Source organism: Microplitis mediator, chromosome 1, assembly GCF_029852145.1.
Source record: "Microplitis mediator isolate UGA2020A chromosome 1, iyMicMedi2.1, whole genome shotgun sequence".
Classification (NCBI taxonomy): domain Eukaryota; kingdom Metazoa; phylum Arthropoda; class Insecta; order Hymenoptera; family Braconidae; genus Microplitis; species Microplitis mediator.
The window spans coordinates 2,525,406-2,545,080 of NC_079969.1; the positions used below are offsets into that span (position 1 = coordinate 2,525,406).

Sequence of the window (19,675 nt, forward strand, 5' to 3'; positions counted from 1 at the left end):
ACAGATACTTTGCACAATTTAAATTAATAAAAAAATAAATTTTATAATCACTGCACAATTTTACATGACTTGACAGCAATACTGTGTTTAAATTCAAACGTAAAGAAGAATCTGGACTACTACTGGCGTCGATGATACTGACTGCCGCTATCGAACCGTCAGTTGAAACAAAAGAATCGATTTTGCGATTCATCGACCGCCCCGTTAGCAAAAAATTTGAACGCCGAATACAGCGACGCGCAGTAGCGCCAACTGGGCGCGAAATTTCAAAATTGAAACTTGAAAATTTTATTGGAAATTATGTGTCAATAATTATTTTAATTAGAGTGCATTCGGAAATGCTCGAGCTCTCGCTATATGCCAACGCTTGGCTACAGATGATCCTAAAGTTAGCAGACAATTAAAAAACTAAATATATGCAGAAAATTATCTCCAATGATAATTTAAATTTTAAAACTTACATAACTTCTAAATCGTTATTTAAATAAAATTATAAAAATTTTTTAGAGCTCTTTATTTTCAATAATTCATAATGGTCCTGAAGTTAGCCGACAATTAAAAATTTTCGGATTTTTTTTTCCAACAAATAAATTACAAAAAAAAAAAAACTAAAAATATTTACATGTAGAAAATTTAAAAAACTCTAAGTGCAATTTTTTCAAATATTTTTTTTTTATTATTTATCGCTTCGAATAAATTTCAAAAATTATTAGAGGTCGGCTAACTTCAGTATCATTAATTCATAATATTGTAAAAATGTACTTACTAGAGATCGTACATAAATAGTAAATTCATGACGTTTAGTTATTTTTGCAGGAAAAAATATTTTTTGCGATAAAAACAATTGAAATAAGTTACTGGTACTTAGGAGTTTAATCCCTGATTAAAAGAAACGATTTGAAATGTTAAACTCCCATAAGAAAGGCGGGCGATTTAAAATCAAAAGTATTCAACGTATTCAAAAGCATTAAAAAGTATTTAAATTTTTTTTTTCAAATCGTTTCTTTTAATAAGGAATATCAAATATATATTATAGACTTAATTTTTAACATTCAATCACAATTTATTTATTTTTTTATACAAAATGAGGTTTAATTGTACACAAATTTATAAAAATAAAGTATTTTGTTTCATATAATAATAATAATAATAATAATAATAATAATAATAATAATAATAATAATAATAATAATAATAATAATAATAATAATAATAATAATAATAATAATAATAATAATAATAATAATAATAATAATAATAATAATAATAATAATGATAATAATAATAATAATGATAATAATAATAATAATAATAATAATAATAATAATAATAATAATAATAATAATAATAATAATAATAATAATAATAATAATAATGATAATAATAATAATAATAATAATAATAATAATAATAATAATAATAATAATAATAATAATAATAATAATAATAATACATGTAATACAAATTAATTCATTAAATTTACTTGACAATAACTACTGATTTGTTACAAACTAAATAATACTAAGTAAAAATTTTCGTATAAATATTTTATTGTAATTTTTTTAAATCTTCATTAGATAAAAATTTATAAATATCCCTTGTAAAAGTATATGGGAGTTGCACTTCTTCGAAAATATCATTATTTAAATCCATGGCATTGTATAACAATTTTTTTCTTTTTAATGCTTGTTTTAAGCGGTGAATTATCATTCCAGCATATAGTGGAAAATCAGATTCAATGTCCAAATTTAAAAAAGTACTATTACTAATATATCTTATACGTAAAGCTAATTTGTGTAAACAACTATACAAAACGTAATGATACGATAGATTACTTGTACCAATAAATGTTATTTTCATTTGTTCAATTTCACTTTTACACTGGTCACGTAATTTGTCAAATTCTTCACTATTTACGACTGCTAAATTTTCTTCACAGACGTAAAAATTAGCCGCAATACATTTTACAAGATGTTCCGTAATTACATCGTCAACTTTTTTTGAATAATTTGGTCTTTCAATATTAAATGCTGTTTTACCACGACTATTTTTTAAATTAAAATCAATACCAGCATCAAGAAGTTGCCTAATGATATCATCGCTAGCCGAATATTTAATTCCATAATGAAGTGCTGATTCTTTACAATCTGTCACTTTATTTATATCAGTCATACCATGATTTACAAACAATTTCACTGCTTCCGAGTTAAGCATTCGGACAACCTTGTGTAGAAGACTTTCTTCACCATCTCTCTTTACAAAATTAACATCTGAACCGTAGTCCAGAAGAAGTTTTATAATTGGTACAGTTCCTTTAATAACAGCAAAGGTTAGTGGTGATCCATAAGTATCAGAATCAGGATTCGGATCAGCATTATTTTCCAAAAGTAGCTCTACCATTTTTACGTAACCTCCGTTAATAGCGATATTTAATGGTAGAGTAGCAACAGCTAAATGACTAGAACAAGATATCGTATTCAGACAGGCATTGAATGATGAAAAAAACTCAGGAATTTCTGTAAAATATCGACGAACTGCCTCCTTGAAACGGCTTAATTCACAGAACTTAATTTGATTATTAATATCACTAACGTCTGCTCCAAAGTTTATTAGACTTTGGATTGTTGTCGGGTTATTCATTATAACAGCAAAATTAAAAACTGTACCCCAGCGTCGACTTTTTGAATTTATATCAGCTCCTTCGTAGAGCAGATAGTCCACTAATTTTTGATCATTATTTAAAGTTGCTATGTGAAGCAACGTTAAACCACCCGAGACTGGAAACACTCCATTGATATCTTCGATCACTCCTTGTTCTATCGAGTTGGAAACGTATTCGTAGGTAAATTTTGAACGGATTAATTCCATTGTAATGAATTTGATATTGTTGGTAATTGATGATTTTTAACAAATGAACTTTTAAAAAACGAACTTGAGCACTTTACTGTTTGAGTCACTTCACTTTGTACTAATTCAATGTTAAATTATTGGTAAACGTTGGTTATACTGATGTAGTCTTAAGACGAGAGTAACTGTACGACTTGCAGTCTCAAGATCAAAACTGAGTTTGAATGATGATGCCTATGGTACAGCAGACATTAGCAAAAATACCCCCAAAATGATTTGTCTTGCCCCACTCTTCAAAATCCATCGTCATTATTACAACAAAGATAGAATTATTCAAAAGTAAACCCATATAGGACAACAATAGTTCTTAGATTATTCTGAAAGTTAATTTCTTTCTACTAAAATTAAATTTGTCCATTTGACAATACGGGATTCCCAATAAGTCCATTGTCTCAACTATTATAGTTTTTCAGTCTTTCTCTCAAATACTTTATCTTTCTAATCTTAAGATTTAAGTCAATTATGAGCTAATGATGATTCTATGTCATGGATATATTTATACTAAAACTAACTATTTAAGAGTTTTATACATATGAGGGTTCATTAAATACTTATGTACTTTACTATTGTAATACTATGAGTGTCATTACGACAATCGATCTTTAAACCATTAAGGTTCTCTTGAACTAATTACACTGTTAAATTTTTACCTGAGTCTTTATGAGCGATTTAATTACGGTCCAGAGAAAATTTTAGTATTTAATAAATATTGAGTTTTGACAATTAAAATTACTAAATATATGTACATGTAGAAAATTTAAAAAACTATAGGTGCAATTTTTTGAAATAGGGGAGGGTGGGGCAAAGCCCCCTCTGAAATTTTGATCAAAAAAAAAATTGTTTTTTTTTTTTGACTAATTACTATAAATCTGATGTTTGCGCATTTTTACCCACGCATGACATTTGGGGCAAAATGAACAAGCCCAAAATTTTGAAAAAGTGATTTTTTCATATTTTTATCGTCAAATTAAAAAAAAATTATTATAATTCCACATTTCTAGCCCTACGCATAACACCTGGGGCAAAATGGACCAGCCGAAACTTCCGAAAAAATTATTTTTTCATATTTTTCGGCCGTTTCTCTATGTAAGAGGCAAATTTGGTCACTAAAAATTTATAAAAATAAATTTTTTTTTTTAGTTGATAAATTTTTGAAATAAAGTAAAACTATAGAATTGATTTTTTTTTTATTAAATAACAATTAGTAATTAAGGTAATCGAGAGTGAACGATTTATTACACCTTAAAAAATTTTTTTCGAGTAATATAAAACCAAAAATAGTTGTCAAGAGAAAGAAATACATTCTTAATGATGAAAACAATTTAAAAAAAAAAAAAAACGAAAAAAAAAAATTTTTATCACTTTTTGGAGGGGGGCCGCTCTGCCCTACAAAAAAAATTTTTTTTTCAGAATTTTGGCAAAATGTCCATAAATTTGTTCGAAATAGGACAAAAGTAAAGTTCTCTTATGGTTGAAAGCCACAAAAAGTAATAATTGGCTTAGGGGGGCCGCTCTGCCCCACCCTCCCCTACATTTTTTTTTAATCTATCGTTTTTAGAAAAATTCAAAAATTATTAGGCAGAGCTCGAGCATTTTTGAATGCACCCTTTATCAAAATTAAATTTTTTAATTATTTTCGCGGCAATAAAATTCACTTTAAATTTAAAATTCAAAAATTATTAGACAGAGCTAGAGCATTTTTGAATGCACCCTTTAATAAAAACAAATTTTTAAATTATTTTCGCGGCAATAAAATTCGTTTTAAATTTAAAATTCAAAAAATATTAGACAGAGCTAGAGCATTTTTGAATGCACCCTTTAATAAAAACAAATTTTTAAATTATTTTCGCAGCAATAAAATTCGTTTTAAATTTAAAATTCACAAATCTTTTAATTTAAACAACTAAACTGTCTAATTATAATTAATTAATTAAATATTCATTAAAAAAAGACTACAAAATTTATAAATAACGAGAGTTGCACTAGAATATACTCGCGACGCCATTTTGTTTCCTATTTCGCCGACTATCGATAGCGAATTCAAATTCCTCTATCGATTCATTTAATTCAAAAATTCCCTCGCGCATGCGTTGCGCGGGAGTTTGAAAATCAAACTAGAGGGCGGCACTTTGTGTATATATATAAGACATATATATAAATATATCAGTATAAATTACCAACTAACCAAAGCACAAGCCTCCGTGAATCTGCCGACAATTGCAATTAATTTTGAATTATTAATTAAATAAAATAATTATTTAATTAAAATTTATCAGCAGGTAATTTTTACTTTCATATTTTTTCAAATTCAAATTTCAAAATAAATAAAAGTATTCAAGTGACAGAGTTTAGAATTTGAGGCCGAGCATTTTCTAGAACAATCGATTCTATCGAATTAGTCATTCAGTAGACAAAAAATTATCTGTCGGATTTTCATTGACTGCCGAGTCATCAAATCATTGAAATAAAATAATTTTTGTATTTTTAGAATGGCCGTGGACATTTCGCCGAAAAATGATGGCGGAGTTTTAAAGGAAATAATAAAAGAAGGTCTGGGTGATGAGACACCATCCCCAGGATCAAAAGTTAAAGTTCATTACACGGGAACTCTTCTCGACGGGAGTAAATTTGACTCCAGCAAAGACCGGAATGAACCATTCGAGTTTAATCTGGCCCAGGGCAGCGTCATCAAGGCCTGGGACATCGGTGTCGCGACGATGAAAAAAGGAGAAGTCGCGATCCTGACCTGCGCCCCAGAATACGCTTACGGTAAAAATGGATCCCCGCCAAAAATTCCTCCAGACGCGACTTTGAAATTCGAAGTCGAAGTTCTAGACTGGGTCGGCGAGGACCTGAGTCCCAATTCAGACGCCAGCATCCAGAGGTTCCAGATCGTTCCTGGGTCCAAGGAAGACGGATACCCCAATGACGGAGCTCTGGTTGATGGTAAGTATTTTTTTTGCCCATCAAAATGCACCGGGTGCTGATTAGTTTTTTTTGATAGTTCACCTGGTGGGGAAATACAACGACCGGGTCTTCGAGGAGCGGGACGTCAAGTTCAATCTCGGGGAAGGCGAAGATGTGGGAATTATTGAAGGGGTTGAATCTGCGCTGAGCAGATTTGCCGTTGGTGAGAAATCCCGTTTGCTGATAAAGAGCAAATTCGCGTTCAAGAAAAACGGCCACAAGGAATTCAATATCCCGCCTGATGCTGACGTCGAGTACATCGTCGAGATGAAAGCCTTTGAAAAAGTAAGATTTTGTTTTTTTAAATATAATCTGGGAACCGGACCGCTTTTGTTTGTAAACTAATCAGCAATTAAGTCAATTAGTACCTGAGTTTTGATACTGAAGTTAACAGACGTCCAACAGTTTTTTGATTTTTTTTAAGCCGATAAATTGTAAGGAAAAAAGTTTCAATTATTGTTTTTTTAATTTTCTACATGTGGATATTTTTAGTTTTTTTTTCTGTAATTTAATTTTTGAAAAAAAATTCGAAAATTTTGCCTTGGGTATCAAAGATGGAATTTTTTTTTTACCGAATTCTACGAATTTTGAATTTTTTTCCGGGCACCAGAACTAAGGGCGTAAAAATTTGGAATAAAAAAAATTTTACTCATTCATCAAAAAGTTCTAGAAAAAAATCGAGTTCTTAAAAATTTTCTTTTTTCGAAATTTCGAGAAAATCTCAAAATAATTTTTTTTCTGATAAATCTTAAATAAAACGACTCAGAAAAAAAATTTACTCATGCCATAGAAACCATAAGGGAGCGTAAAAATTTTGAAAATTTAACGGGACCAATAGCGGCATCGCTATTTCTTTTGATGAATAAAAAAAAATGACAATTTTTCTACATATTTATATTTTTAAAATTTTCATACATTTTTTACGTTCGTTAAAAATTAGGGTGGTCGTTAAAAATTAAATTTTCTCAGACGCCCCATAAAAAGCTTCTTTTTGAAGATTTTAATTGGATATAAATTACTTTCATTATGGGTCATTTTAATGGGAATTTAATGAATTCCACAAAATTTGAGTGGTTTCTTAATTTTAGGGAGAGACAAATTTTTAAAACAAAAAATTCCCACTCTCCCACTCGAAAAAAGTTTATTAAAAAATTAATTACTCTCTCCCTAATTAAATTTAACAAATGATTAAAATTTCTAAAAATTCCTCATAAAATTCCCTGCAAAATAACCCATAACAAGAATAGTTTATAATAATTACTGAGTAATTAAAACTCGAGTCTCATTAAATTAAATTTTTCAAATTTTTAAATTTGCAATTTAATACAAATACTTAAATTGCTCATAAACACTAGGGTGGTCGTTAAAAATTAAAATTTCTCAGGCGGCCCATAAAAAGCTTTTTTTTAGTGAAAAAATACCTGGGGAATTTGGTTTTTTCTTTTTAAGTAAAAAGAACACGTGCCTTAAAACGATCAAAGATCATTTTCCGATACAATCGCGGTTTTTTTTAAATATCTCATTAAATATGCAGATTAAAGGAAAAAATCATAGGAACAATTTTGTAGGAAATTAAATTCTTGACAAAAAAGGTCATGTTCATTTTTTTTATAAAATGCGTATTTATGAAGATATTTTAAAAAAACTTGTTTAGATCTTATCAATTGAGCATTTCAAGGATTACGAATGTTAAAAATAACGTTTTTTCTTAAATATAGACAACTTCGTAACTCGTAACATATCAATCATTAATGCTTGTTGTAGTTTCTATAAGAAAAATGTTATTTTCAAAATTTGTAATCCTTAAAACGCTCAATTCATCAGATCTAAAAAAAGTTTTTTTAAAATATCTTCATAAATACACATTTTATAAAAAAAATGAACATGACCTTTTTTGTCAAGAATTTAATTTCCTACAAAATTGTCCCAATGATTTTTTCTTTTAATCTGCATATTTCATGAGATATTTAAAAAAAACTGCGATTGTATCGAAAAATGAACTCTGAAAAAAAGTTTTTTAAAAATATCACCATAAATACACATTTTATAAAAAAAATGAACATGACCTTTTTTGTCAAGAATTTAATTTCCTACAAAATTGTTCCTCTGATTTTTTTCTTTAATCTGCATATTTAATGAGATATTTAAAAAAAACCGCGATTGTATCAAAAAATGAACTTTGATCGTCCTAAGGCACGTGTTCTTTTTACTTACAAAGAAAAAACCAAATTACCCACGTATTTTTTCACTAAAAAGAAGCTTTTTATGACACGCCTGAGAAAATTTAATTTTTAACGACCACCCTATAAAAAATTTTTAAATTTAATTTGTCGCTACTCCATAATTAAATTTTTTTTTTTATTTCAAAATTCCCTTAACTGTCGCTACTCGTCTTCTTACCCCATACCTGTTTGATAAATAAATCCATGAATTAGTAAATTATCTCCCAGTCAAATGCCAGCGGTCCTATGTCTTAAATTTCTACATAATTAATTCCTTATTAATAACAAAAATTAATTCCTGTAATTAGGCTGCGGATATTTGGTCGATGGAGCCGGAAACAAAATTAGAACAGGCAAAACTGAGTAAAGAAAAAGCGACAAATTATTTCAAAGCTGGTAAATATCCGATGGCGATAAAAATGTGCAAAAAAGTCGTCGAGTACCTGGAGAGCGAGAGTACTTTTGATGATAAATTGAAACCCGAGAGAAAGCAAGTGCTGCTGTCGGGATATTTGAATCTCGGGCTGTTTTATCTCAAGACCAATGACAATTTCGAGGCGAAAAATGCCTGCACTAAAGCTCTTGACATTGATCCGGACAACGAGAAAGCTTTGTTCAGACGGGGACAAGCTCTGCTGGCACTATCGCAGCCAGAAGAAGCTAAGAAAGATTTCGAGCAGGTGATCAAAGTCGAGCCCAACAACACGGCCGCGGTAAAACAGATCACAGTTTGTCGCGAGTTGATAATGAAAAACCGCGCCCAGGAAAAGAAATTGTATGCAAATATGTTTGAAAAAATGGCACGTGCTGATAAACAGGTATTTTATTTTTTTAAATATTTTATTTATATATTTATATATATGTGGATGTAGATAAGCAAAGAGGTGTCGAGCAAAAAAATATTTTTGGGTTTTTGTACAAATGATTGGGCGGTAACTTAAAATTTTTGAGTACAGAGGGAAAAAAAAATTTTTTTAAAGGAAAATAAAAAAAATTGGATAAATTATCTGGGATAAAACTTGGGGTAAAATCGAGTTAAGTAACGGGAGTTTAAATACTAGATTGCGGAGGGCGAGTCATTAACTAGAATAAAAATTTAAGTAATTTGCTAAGTTATTGCAACAAATAATAAATAAACTTTTTTTATTACAAGTTTATCATTTTTTTGTAATTTACTTTTTACGTTACAATATTTCTGCTGTAATTATTTTAGCAATTCAGTGTCGAGTTACTTGGGATTAATTGGATTTAATAGCAGGCAAGTGCGAGTTGGAATTTTATGAAACCGAGTCAAGTCTTGCTAGACTTTTTTTTGAAAATGTGAACATTTATTAATGGGGACTTTAAATTTAGTTTTTGGAGAAAATTATTGAGTTTACGAAAAAATTTATAAAGATAATTTTTGTAGGGAATTTAATTTCCTACAAAATTAGTCTTCATCATTTCCTTTGTATCTGCGATATTTTAGCGGGAATTTCAATTCAAAGATTTAAAAAATTTTTAGAAATGAAATTTTTCGCAAATTATTCTAGTGAAGACTTTAAATCAATTTTTTGAGAAAACTATTCAATTTACGAAAAAATTTAAAGAAACTTTTTTTGTAGGAAATTTAATTCCCTTCAAAATTAGTCATCATCAGTTTCTTTGTATCTGTGATATTTTAGCGGGAATTTCAATTTTAAGATTCAAAAAATTTTTAGAAATGAAATTTTTCACAAATTATTTTAGTGAAGACTTTAAATCAATTTTTTGAGAAAATTATCAAATTTACAAAAAAATTTAAAGAAACCTTTTTTGTAGGAAATTTAATTTTCTTCAAAATTGATCATCGTCATTTTTTTTGTATCTGTGATATTTTAGCGGGAATTTCAATTTTAAGATTAAAGGAATTTTTATAAACAAAATTATTTGAAAATTATTCTAGTGAGGACTTTAAATCACTTTTTTGAGAAAACTATTCACTTTATGAAAAAATGTATAGAGACAATTTTTTTAGGAAATTTAATTCCCTTCAAAATTAGTCCTTATCATTTTTACTGTATCTGTGATATTTTAGCGGGAATTTCAATTTTAAGATTTAAAAAATTTTTAGAAATGAAATTTTTCCTAAATTATTTTAGTGAAGACTTTAAATCAATTTTTTGAGAAAACTATTGAATTTACAAAAAAATTTAAAGAAATCTTTTTTGTAGGAAATTTAATTTTCTTCAAAATTGATCATCATCGTTTTTTTTGTATCTGTGATATTTTAGCGGGAATTTCAATTTTAAGATTTAAAAAATCTTTAGAAATGAAATTTTTCGAAAATTATTCTAGTGAAGACTTCAAATCAATTTTTTGAGAAAATTATTAAATTTACAAAAAATTTATAGAGACCATTTTTGTAGGAAATTAAATTTCCTACAAAATTACTCCTCATCATTTTTACTGTTATCTCTAATAATTGACTCACAATTTTACTATATATATAAAAAAAATATTTTAGGCACGTCCGGGTTTGGTCAAAGTTACTTCTATTCAAATTTTAGTTGACACTTTACTGCTTATCTACTTCCACATGTATATATTTATATGCACATATATATGTATGTTGTTTTTTTATTAGTTTTGATTATTTTTCGGGTTAATTTTTAGTAAATAAATATAATACAGAAAGAAGAGGAGATATTGCGTCGACAGCCGGATGTTATGCAAGGAACACTTGGGGAATGGGGACAAGAGGAAAGACCTGGAGGCAGAGACGCAACAGCCTTTGAAAAAGAGAATCCAAATATTCTTATGCTGAACGCCAACGGAACTGGAGAATTTAAAAATATGTGAACTTAAGTAACTATTAATTTATCATTTTCATTAATATCATTATTAATTACTCACGTTTTCATCACTGCCGATGTAATTCATTCCAATAAATATCGATTTATATTTAAAAAATTTTTAATTCATTTTTTAATCAGTAAAAATTTTCATTTTTAGTTTTGTCCACTAGTCCAGTTCCTTTTATTCTTTAAATTTTCCATTTTCTTTCTATTAAAAATTTTCCATATTTTTTTTTACTGATTTTATTAAAAATTTTTCAAATTATTCGATTTTATCTCCTCTCAAACGTTGGAATTTTTTTAAAACTTAAATTTAAATAATTTATTTTATTTCCACTATTGAAATTTTTTATACATTTCGAGGGATAGAATTACGTGACATAAGGGCGTGTCCTAATAAAAAATTCCTCAAAGCAAGGGCGTGAAAAATTTTTTCTCAATCGATTTATTTTTTATTTAAAAATATTTTAATTTAAAAATACAAATTTTTATAATTTTGAATTTTTTTTCGCGCCTTATGGTTCCTGGTATAAATACCGGAAGTAGTCTCAAAATTATATATAAATCTAAAAAAAAATCAAAATAAAAAAAAATTATAATTTGATTTTTTTTTTTTTAATTTTAAAAAAATTTTATTTTATCAGAATTTTAAAAAAATTAATTCTGAACTAAAAAATGTCAATCGAGCTCAGGTTTTGTGCGAAGCCTCCCAAAAAATTCATTTTTTATTGAAAAAAAAAAAAAAAAAAAAAAAAAAAAAAACCCGAATATTAAATTTTCTTTTTTTTCCAATTAAAAAAAATCTATTTTACCCCAGGAATTTTTTAAAATATTAAAGTCGATAATATTTAAAAATTCCTTTTTCCCTCCAGCAACAAAAATAATTAACGCTGGTCCATTTTACCCTAGATAATTTTTAAACAAAGAAAAATCAAATTTTTTATTTTCAATTCATTTTTTATTTAAAAAAAAAAAAAACCCCCAAATATTTAATTTTTTTTGTCCAATTAAAAACGTCCATTTTACCCCAGCGAAAAAAAATTAACACTGGTCCATTTCACTCCAAATAATTTTTGAACAAAAAAAAATCCAATTTTTTACATTCAATCCTTTTTTATTTAAAAAAAATTCCAAATATCAAATTTTATTTTTTTTCCAATTAAAAAAATTCCATTTTACCCCAGGAATTTTAAAAATTATTAAAGTCAATTATATTTAAAAATTCCTTTTTCCCTGCAGCAAAAAAAAAATTGCTGGTCCATTTCACCCTAAATAATTTTCAAACAAAAAAAAATCCAATTTTTCATTTTCAATCCTTTTTTTATTAAAAACAAAAAAACGAAATATCAAATTTTCTTTTTTTTTTTTCAATTAAAAAAAGTCCATTTTACCCCAGGAATTTTTAAAAATATTAAAGTCAAAATTAAAAAATTCTTTTTTCCCTCTAGCAACAAAAAAAATTAACACTGGTCCATTTCACCCTAGATAATTTTTAAACAAAAAAAAATCCAATTTTTTATTTTCAATTCATTTTTATTTAAAAAATAAAAAAAAACCCAAATATTTAATTTTTTTTTTTAAATCCAATTCAAAAAGTTCATTTTACCCCAGCAAAAAAAAAATTAACACTGGACCATTTCACCCTAAATAATTTTCAAAAAAAATCCAAATATCAAATTTTCTTTTTTTCCAATTAAAAAAAGTCCATTTTACCCCAGGAATTTTAAAAAATACCAAAGTCAATAATATTTAAAAATTCTTTTTCCCTGCAGCAAAAAAAAAAATTGCTGGTCCATTTCACCCTAAATAATTTCCACCAAAAAAAACAAAGAAATTTTGTTGACTGTGAGGTCATAAAAAATTTACGACTGGCATTGTAGTGTTTCGATATAATTTTGGATTGTCCACGAGGGAGTACGAGCCGGTAACTGGGATCTGGTCTCGGTAACCGGAGTGAGTATCTCTCCCCTTAGAAGCTTTATCTCGCACGAGGGTCTTCTTGTGAGTCACATATTTGGTCTCGTGTGTACAACCTCGCCGTTTTCACGCTTCGCATTTTCTCATCCCCTTTCTCTGTCTCTCCCTCCACCCACCCCACATACCTGCTCCCAAGAGATATAACATCTCAATAAATTCTTCCATTTTAAAATTCTCAACTAAAAGCGGAATCAAAAATCACCATCACCAGAAGAGTATAAATAAAAATTATACTTTTAAAACCCAGACTAATTTATCAACAAATCGATGGACAATTGGATTTAAATTTGAATTATATTTTTTTTAAACTTTATTTGAATCGATTGAATTCGGCCTCAAAGTCCTCTCGGTGGTCGCTTACCGCGCAGAAAACAGAAGAATCCTCTTTAGGATTTAGCTATAGCTTTTGAAAACCCATTGCCATCCAATCTCTGGCTCTACCTCTGGCTCTACCTCTGCCTCTTACCGATTTTATACTTTTTATTATTTTTTTTTACTCCTTTCCTCTTCTTATACTCAAGCATTTTCCCGCTCTCTTATAAACCGTTTGCCAAGTTGAATTATACTATTCCGTTTCTTTTGTTTATCTACTCTAAATCACCCTCTTATACGACATTGCGACGAGTCTATTCTTTTTTTTTCAAATATATATATATATGTATGTATATATGAGCATGTCATTGACCGACAAAGTCAAAGCATCGATTTATAATGCCTACAGGGCTTGCATTCGGTTTTTTTTATTTTCTCAAAATACAGGATATTGAAAGTGCTTCAGGTGGGTATATTTGACGGACGGATATCCTCGATACATATATATAGGCCCTCGAAAAAAACTTTTTGATTTATTTACACGAAATCGGGTAAAATGGTTCGATTCAATTTTTCCCTCGTAATTCAGATGGAAATTTTTACTTTTTTTGACGGGTTATGACGAGGGGTTCGATCATTAATTTTTATTGGAAAAGTTATTAATTGGAAGGAAGTTCGGGTGGAAATTAATTTTTTCGGTGGAATTTTTTGGTATTTTATAAGATTAGGGAATAATTGGTAGTGGGGATTATGGGGAATTTTGGAAATTTGGTTGATGGTTGAGGGTAATGGGGTGAGATATTTGAGGAGGAAATTTTTGTGGGTGAGAGAAGAAATTTTTTGGGGAAGGGAAAATTTGTAATTTAGTTTTTGATTGAGATTAAGAAACTATTAGAATTTTAGGGAATTTTGTTTTAATGGAAGTTTTTGGTGGGGTGGTGGTTAAAAATTAAATTCTCAGGTGTTTCATAAGGGATTTTTAGTGAAAAAATACCTGGGGAATTTGTTTTTTTTTTGGAGTAAAAAGAACACGGGCAGAAGGACGATCAAAGTTCATTTTTCGGTACAATCGCGGTTTTTTTTAAATATCTCGTTAAATATGCAGATTAAAGGAAAAAATCATAGGGACAATTTTGTAGGAAATTAAATTCTTGACAAAAAAGGTCATGTTCATTTTTTTTGTAAAATGTGTATTTATGGAGATAATTTAAAAAAACATTCGTATTCCTTAAAATGCTCAATTGATAAGATCTAAAAAAGTTTTTTTAAAATATCTTCATAAATACGCATTTTATAAAAAAAGTGAACCTGACCTTCTTTGTCAAGAATTTAATTTCCTACAAAATTGTTCCTATGATTTTTTCCTTTAATCTGCATATTTCATGAGATATTTGAAAAAAACCGCGATTGTATCAAAAAATGAACTTTGAAAAAAAGTTTTTGTAAAGTATCACCATAAATACGCATTTTATAAAAAAAATGACCACGACCTTTTTTGTCAAGAATTTAATTTCCTACAAAATTGTTCCTATGATTTTTTCCATTAATCTGCATATTTCATGAGATATTTAAAAAAAAACCGCGATTGTATCGAAAAATGAACTTTGATCGTTCTAAGGCACGTGTTCTTTTTACTTCAAAAGAAAAAACCAAATTCCCCAGGTATTTGTTCACTAAAAAGGAGCTTTTTATAGGGCGTCTGAGAATTTTTAATTCTTAACTACCACCCTAGTGTTTATGAGCAATTTAAATCTTTGTATTAAATTGCAAATTTAAAAATTTGAAAAATTCAATTTAATGAGACTCGAGTTTTAATTACTCAGTAATTATTATAAACTATTATTGTTATGGGTCATTTTGCCGGGAATTTTTGGAAATTTGAATTGGTGACTGAGGTTAATTAGGGAGGAATTAATTTTTAAATGAACTTTTTTCGGGTGGGAGATAACGGGAATTTTTAGGATTTTAAAAATTTGTCTCTCCCTAATTAAAATTAAGAAACTATTCAAATTTTGTGGAATTTCAGGGAAAATTTCGGTTGAAATTAACTGTAGTAAAAGTAATTTATGAGCAATGGAAGTATTTGAATTAAATTGCGAATTTAAAAATTCAAAAAATTCAATTTAATGAGACTCAAATTTTTATTACTCAGTAGTTATTATAAACTATTATTGCTATGGGTCATTTTACAGGGAATTTTATGAGGAATTTTTAGAAAATTTAATTATTTATTAAATTTAATTAGGGAAGCAGTAATTAATTTTTTAATAAACTTTTTTCGAGTGGGAGAGTGGGAATTTTTGGTGTTTCAAAAATTTATCTCTCCCTTAAGAAACTTCTTAAATTTTGTGGAATTCATTAAATTTCCATTAAAATGACCCATAAAAAATTAATTTATACCCACTTAAAATATTCAAATTTCAAAAATTAATTTTTATGAAATTCAAATTTCCCAGCCCGCGCGCTCGATTTCAAAAACTCCCTAATCACCCCTGGCATTTCCCACTTTCCACTTCCCAATTAATCCCTCAAAAAAAGTTCCTAAAAAATTCCCAAAAAAAAGTAACCGCGTAATTGTCGTCATCATTATTGTTTTGTTTAAGTGGTTTATTTAGTTTGTCTCGGTAGTCTTAGCAGTAGCAGTAGCAGTAGCAGTAGTAGATGGTGACTGACTAAAATCCCTCCATCTCCATCTCCATTATAATAGAGTTGAGTCGAGTTGGTGGCTGGTTATAGGCATTCAAGTACTCGGTACGTACCTTCAATCCTACATATAACTAGTAGAGAATCAGAGCCAAAGCGGGTGTGGGTGTGGGTGTGGTTGTGTAATGTGTACGTTAGCGCACATATGTATGTATGAACTGCTAGAGGCATATCTGTGGGTGCCGGCAAGTTGGCGAGTCAAGAGTAGAATTGTATGGGAGGCACGTTGTCGTGAGTTAAACAGCCACAGGCTACCAATTCTGTTGCTGGCAACTGCTTCTGGTACTGGTACAAGTACTGGCACTAATACTAGTACTGGTACTGGTTTTGGTACTAGTTCTAGTGCTTGTGCTGGTGCTGGTGCTAGGGCTGGTACCTGGCAAAAGCGCTGGCTCTGCTGCTGGTCCCTGCTTTCAAAATCCTCTCTAACATCTATTCCAAAGCTTTTGCACGTCAGTTTAAGCGACTACGGACAATAGTCTTCGTATATTTTATTCTAATATATATACATATATTTAACCGTCATATGTATATAAAATATGTACGGGGCACTCATCATGCGACATAAGCCTGCACTAAGCAATTTTATTTTTACATTAAAATAAATATTACACAGGAAGGAAAAAATATTAAAAAATTCACTCGTTTTTTTAAATATTAAATGCTCTGTGTACTTACTTTTATCGCGCTGGGTTTAATTCCAGTCACATATGCAAACTCACGTAACACCTATACCACCTGCGTGTCCAATATCAAAAATAATATTTTTGTTTTATTTATTTTTTAAACTTTTACTTTAATATTCTGTTTAAATTCTAACGGATAAAAATTCAGAGATAAAAATTTTTAGGTGATGGATTTTTATTTTTTATGAGTATTTGGGTAATTAATTTTTTAGTCTTTAATTTTAATTAGGGAGGAATTGGGGAATTTTAGATGAGACTGAAATTAGCCGACGTTGAATAATTTTTGAATTTTTTTTTAAAACGGTAAATTATTTTTAAAAAATATTCGAAAGAATTGCACTGATAGTTTTTTAAATTCTCTACATGTGCATTTTTTGATTTTTTTTTTTTTGAAATTTAAATGTTCAAAATAAAATCCAAAAATTTTTAATTGTCTGCTAACTTCAGGATCGTAATTTTAGGGTGAGTCGGAATGCAGCAGACAGATAAATTTTAAATTATTGATTTATAGAGTAAATAATTGAAAAATGAAATTTTGAAAAAATACATGTTTAGAAAATTTTGAAATTGATATGTGCATTTTTTAAAAATATTTTTAAAAAAATTATTTACTCCATTTATTTATAATTATGAGTGTGAATTTTATGATCCTGAAGTTAACAGACAATTTATAATTTTCGGAATTTTTTTTGCAACAAATTTATGAGGAAAAAAAAAAACTAAAAAAATGCACATGTAGAAAATTCAAAAAACTATATGTGCAATTTTTTCAAATATTTTTTTTTTATGTTTTATCGTCTAAAAAAAAATCCAAAAATTATTAGATGTCTGCTAACTTCAGTATCATTGAATTTTTGGGTTTTTTTTAACAATTAAATTTGGAGAAAAAAAAAAAAAAAAAATATGCACATGTAGAAAATTTAAAAGACTACAAGTGCAATTTTTTTAAATATTCTTTTTTTTTTTATTTACTGTCTAAAAAAAAGTCCAAAAATTATTAGACGTCGGCTAACTTCAGTATCATAATGTAGCAGACATCAGACAAATTTAAAATTAATCATAAATAGAGTAAATAATTAATAAAATTGAATTTTTAAAAAATGCGCATTTAAAAAATTTTGAAATTAAAAAGTGCATTTTTTCGAAATATTTTTTTTAAATTATTTACTCTATTTATTTATAATTTTAAATTTGTCTGATGTCTGCTACATTGACACTCATAATTTTAAGAGGAATTTTTTGACAGAAAAAAATGAGTCAAATATATTAATATTTGATATATTTTTAGTAAAAGATACTAATGGGAACGAGCAACCTGCAGTCACACGTGACTGCCCAAATATCACTACTAAATTTATAAAATACGCTGAAAAAAAGTATTTCTTGCCGCAACAAAATTTTAATTTGCACCACGAAATTTTATGCATTATCAATTAAATACAAAAATTGTCTTGGGGCGAGAAAATATTTTTTTGGTCAAGAAATAATTCCTTGCACCGAGTAATTTTTTCTAGTTCTAAATAAATTTTTCTTTTCAATTCACAATGCAAAAAATTTATTGGGGTAAGTAAAAATTTTCTTTAGGCGAGTAAAGATTTTTTGTGTCAATGAATCCTTTTTTTTTCTATCCAGACTTTTTTGGCTTTGAGAAGCTTCCTAAAACCAAAAGGGAGTAGAAAAATCTGTCATTTTGTAATAAGTAACGCGATATAAATAATATAGGTATATATTCAGTGACATTCAGTCATATTTAGTGACAGAATAATTAAAGTATTAATTTATTTAAAGAAAATAAATACGATCGTCTTTTTTCCCGCGTAATTTAAATGTAATTCGAATGATATAGATAAATCTATTTATCTCAATACTTGGCAATTAAAAAGAGTTTAAAGTATGAAAAGGCACAAATTCAAGTCAAGACCTATCTAATGATACCAATTTCAATAACAATAACTAATTCTATCATATAAATATCGCGGGAACAAAATTTTACTTATTCTCTTAATAATATAGATTATGAGTGTGAATGTAGCCGACAAATTTGAAATTATTAATAAATAGACTAAATAATTGATAAAATAAAATTAAAAAAAAAATACACATTTAAAAAATTTTGAAATTGATAAGTGCATTTTTTCGAAATATTTTTTTTAAAATTAGAATTGGTAGAGATTGCGTATAAAAATATATATTACAAGTTCAGAGATTTGCTGAAAAGAAGCGTCGGCCCGACAGACTGACGTCTGAATTCGCACGCGGGAGATCAGGGTTCGAATCTCAGCCAAGTCAAAAAAGTCGTCTTTAGATTTTAATTTACACGAACGCGGATACAAATGTCGTAAATAATAATCATGATAATTGAAATTTGAAAAAACGATTAAAAATTTAATTTCATTTAATTGCGTTTTAATTTTTTTATTCGTACGCGACAACTCGTAGCCTTCTAAAAAATTGTAGTATGAAAAAATAAATATTAAGAAATAATTAATATTTTATTTGATCTGTTATAAAATTCTCTCTTATAATTAATGAGTAGTAATTACTTAGTTATTAAAATTTTTATTTAATTAAATAAAAGTACTTGGTAATTTACTTTAGTTGTACATCGTTTTAACGTTAGTTAAATAAGAATTTCATAATAATATTTGAATAGTTTCTTAATTTAAATGACGAAAGAATTTATAAATTTTTAAGTCAACCTTTTTACGAAAGTTGCTTTTAGGATTTTTCTTCTTTTTAAGAATTCATAACTTCCTTCCTTATAAATATTAAGGAACTATTTATTTTTTATCTTGTTCCCTTTGAAATTTCTTGTAAATAAGCAATGACAGCTTAATTTTTTAAACAATCATTCATTTTTAAGAGTAATTAGATTTTTATATCCCATAACAGAGAGCGTGGGAGTATTTTTCGAATCGAATCGAATTTTACTATTCGATTTGAAATTTGAATCGAAAATTTCGAATTTTCCGTAAACTTCCTCATTATTAAAAAAATTACAGATATTTTGAAAATTTATGAATTATTCGAATAATTTTATAATTAATTTTTAATACTAAGAATTTTTCGAATATTTAAAAAACTT

General features: G+C 27.8%; 2 protein-coding genes across 3 annotated transcripts; one reads left to right on the top strand and one right to left on the bottom strand.

Annotated features, from left to right (window-relative positions):
• Positions 1 to 457: 457 nt before the first annotated feature.
• On the bottom strand, positions 458 to 2,868 carry LOC130678238 (putative ankyrin repeat protein RF_0381). The gene is made up of 2 exons (XM_057485344.1): positions 1,836 to 2,868; positions 458 to 468 (listed from the first exon to the last, which is right to left on the bottom strand). Exons 1-2 carry the CDS (start codon positions 2,866 to 2,868, stop codon positions 458 to 460), a joined length of 1,044 nt encoding a protein of 347 aa, XP_057341327.1.
• A 2,180-nt stretch (positions 2,869 to 5,048) lies between these two features.
• On the top strand, positions 5,049 to 11,029 carry LOC130671582 (FK506-binding protein 59-like). Of its 2 annotated transcripts, none has more exons than XM_057475561.1 (5): positions 5,049 to 5,186; positions 5,396 to 5,853; positions 5,912 to 6,159; positions 8,405 to 8,914; positions 10,749 to 11,029. In XM_057475561.1, the coding sequence occupies exons 2-5, from the start codon at positions 5,397 to 5,399 to the stop codon at positions 10,914 to 10,916; spliced, it is 1,383 nt and encodes a 460-aa protein (XP_057331544.1). In that variant the 5' UTR covers positions 5,049 to 5,186; position 5,396; the 3' UTR covers positions 10,917 to 11,029. The 2 variants fall into 2 exon arrangements, with proteins under 2 accessions (XP_057331544.1, XP_057331553.1); XM_057475570.1 differs by having other exon boundaries at positions 10,731 to 10,891.
• The last annotated feature ends 8,646 nt before the right edge of the window (positions 11,030 to 19,675 follow it).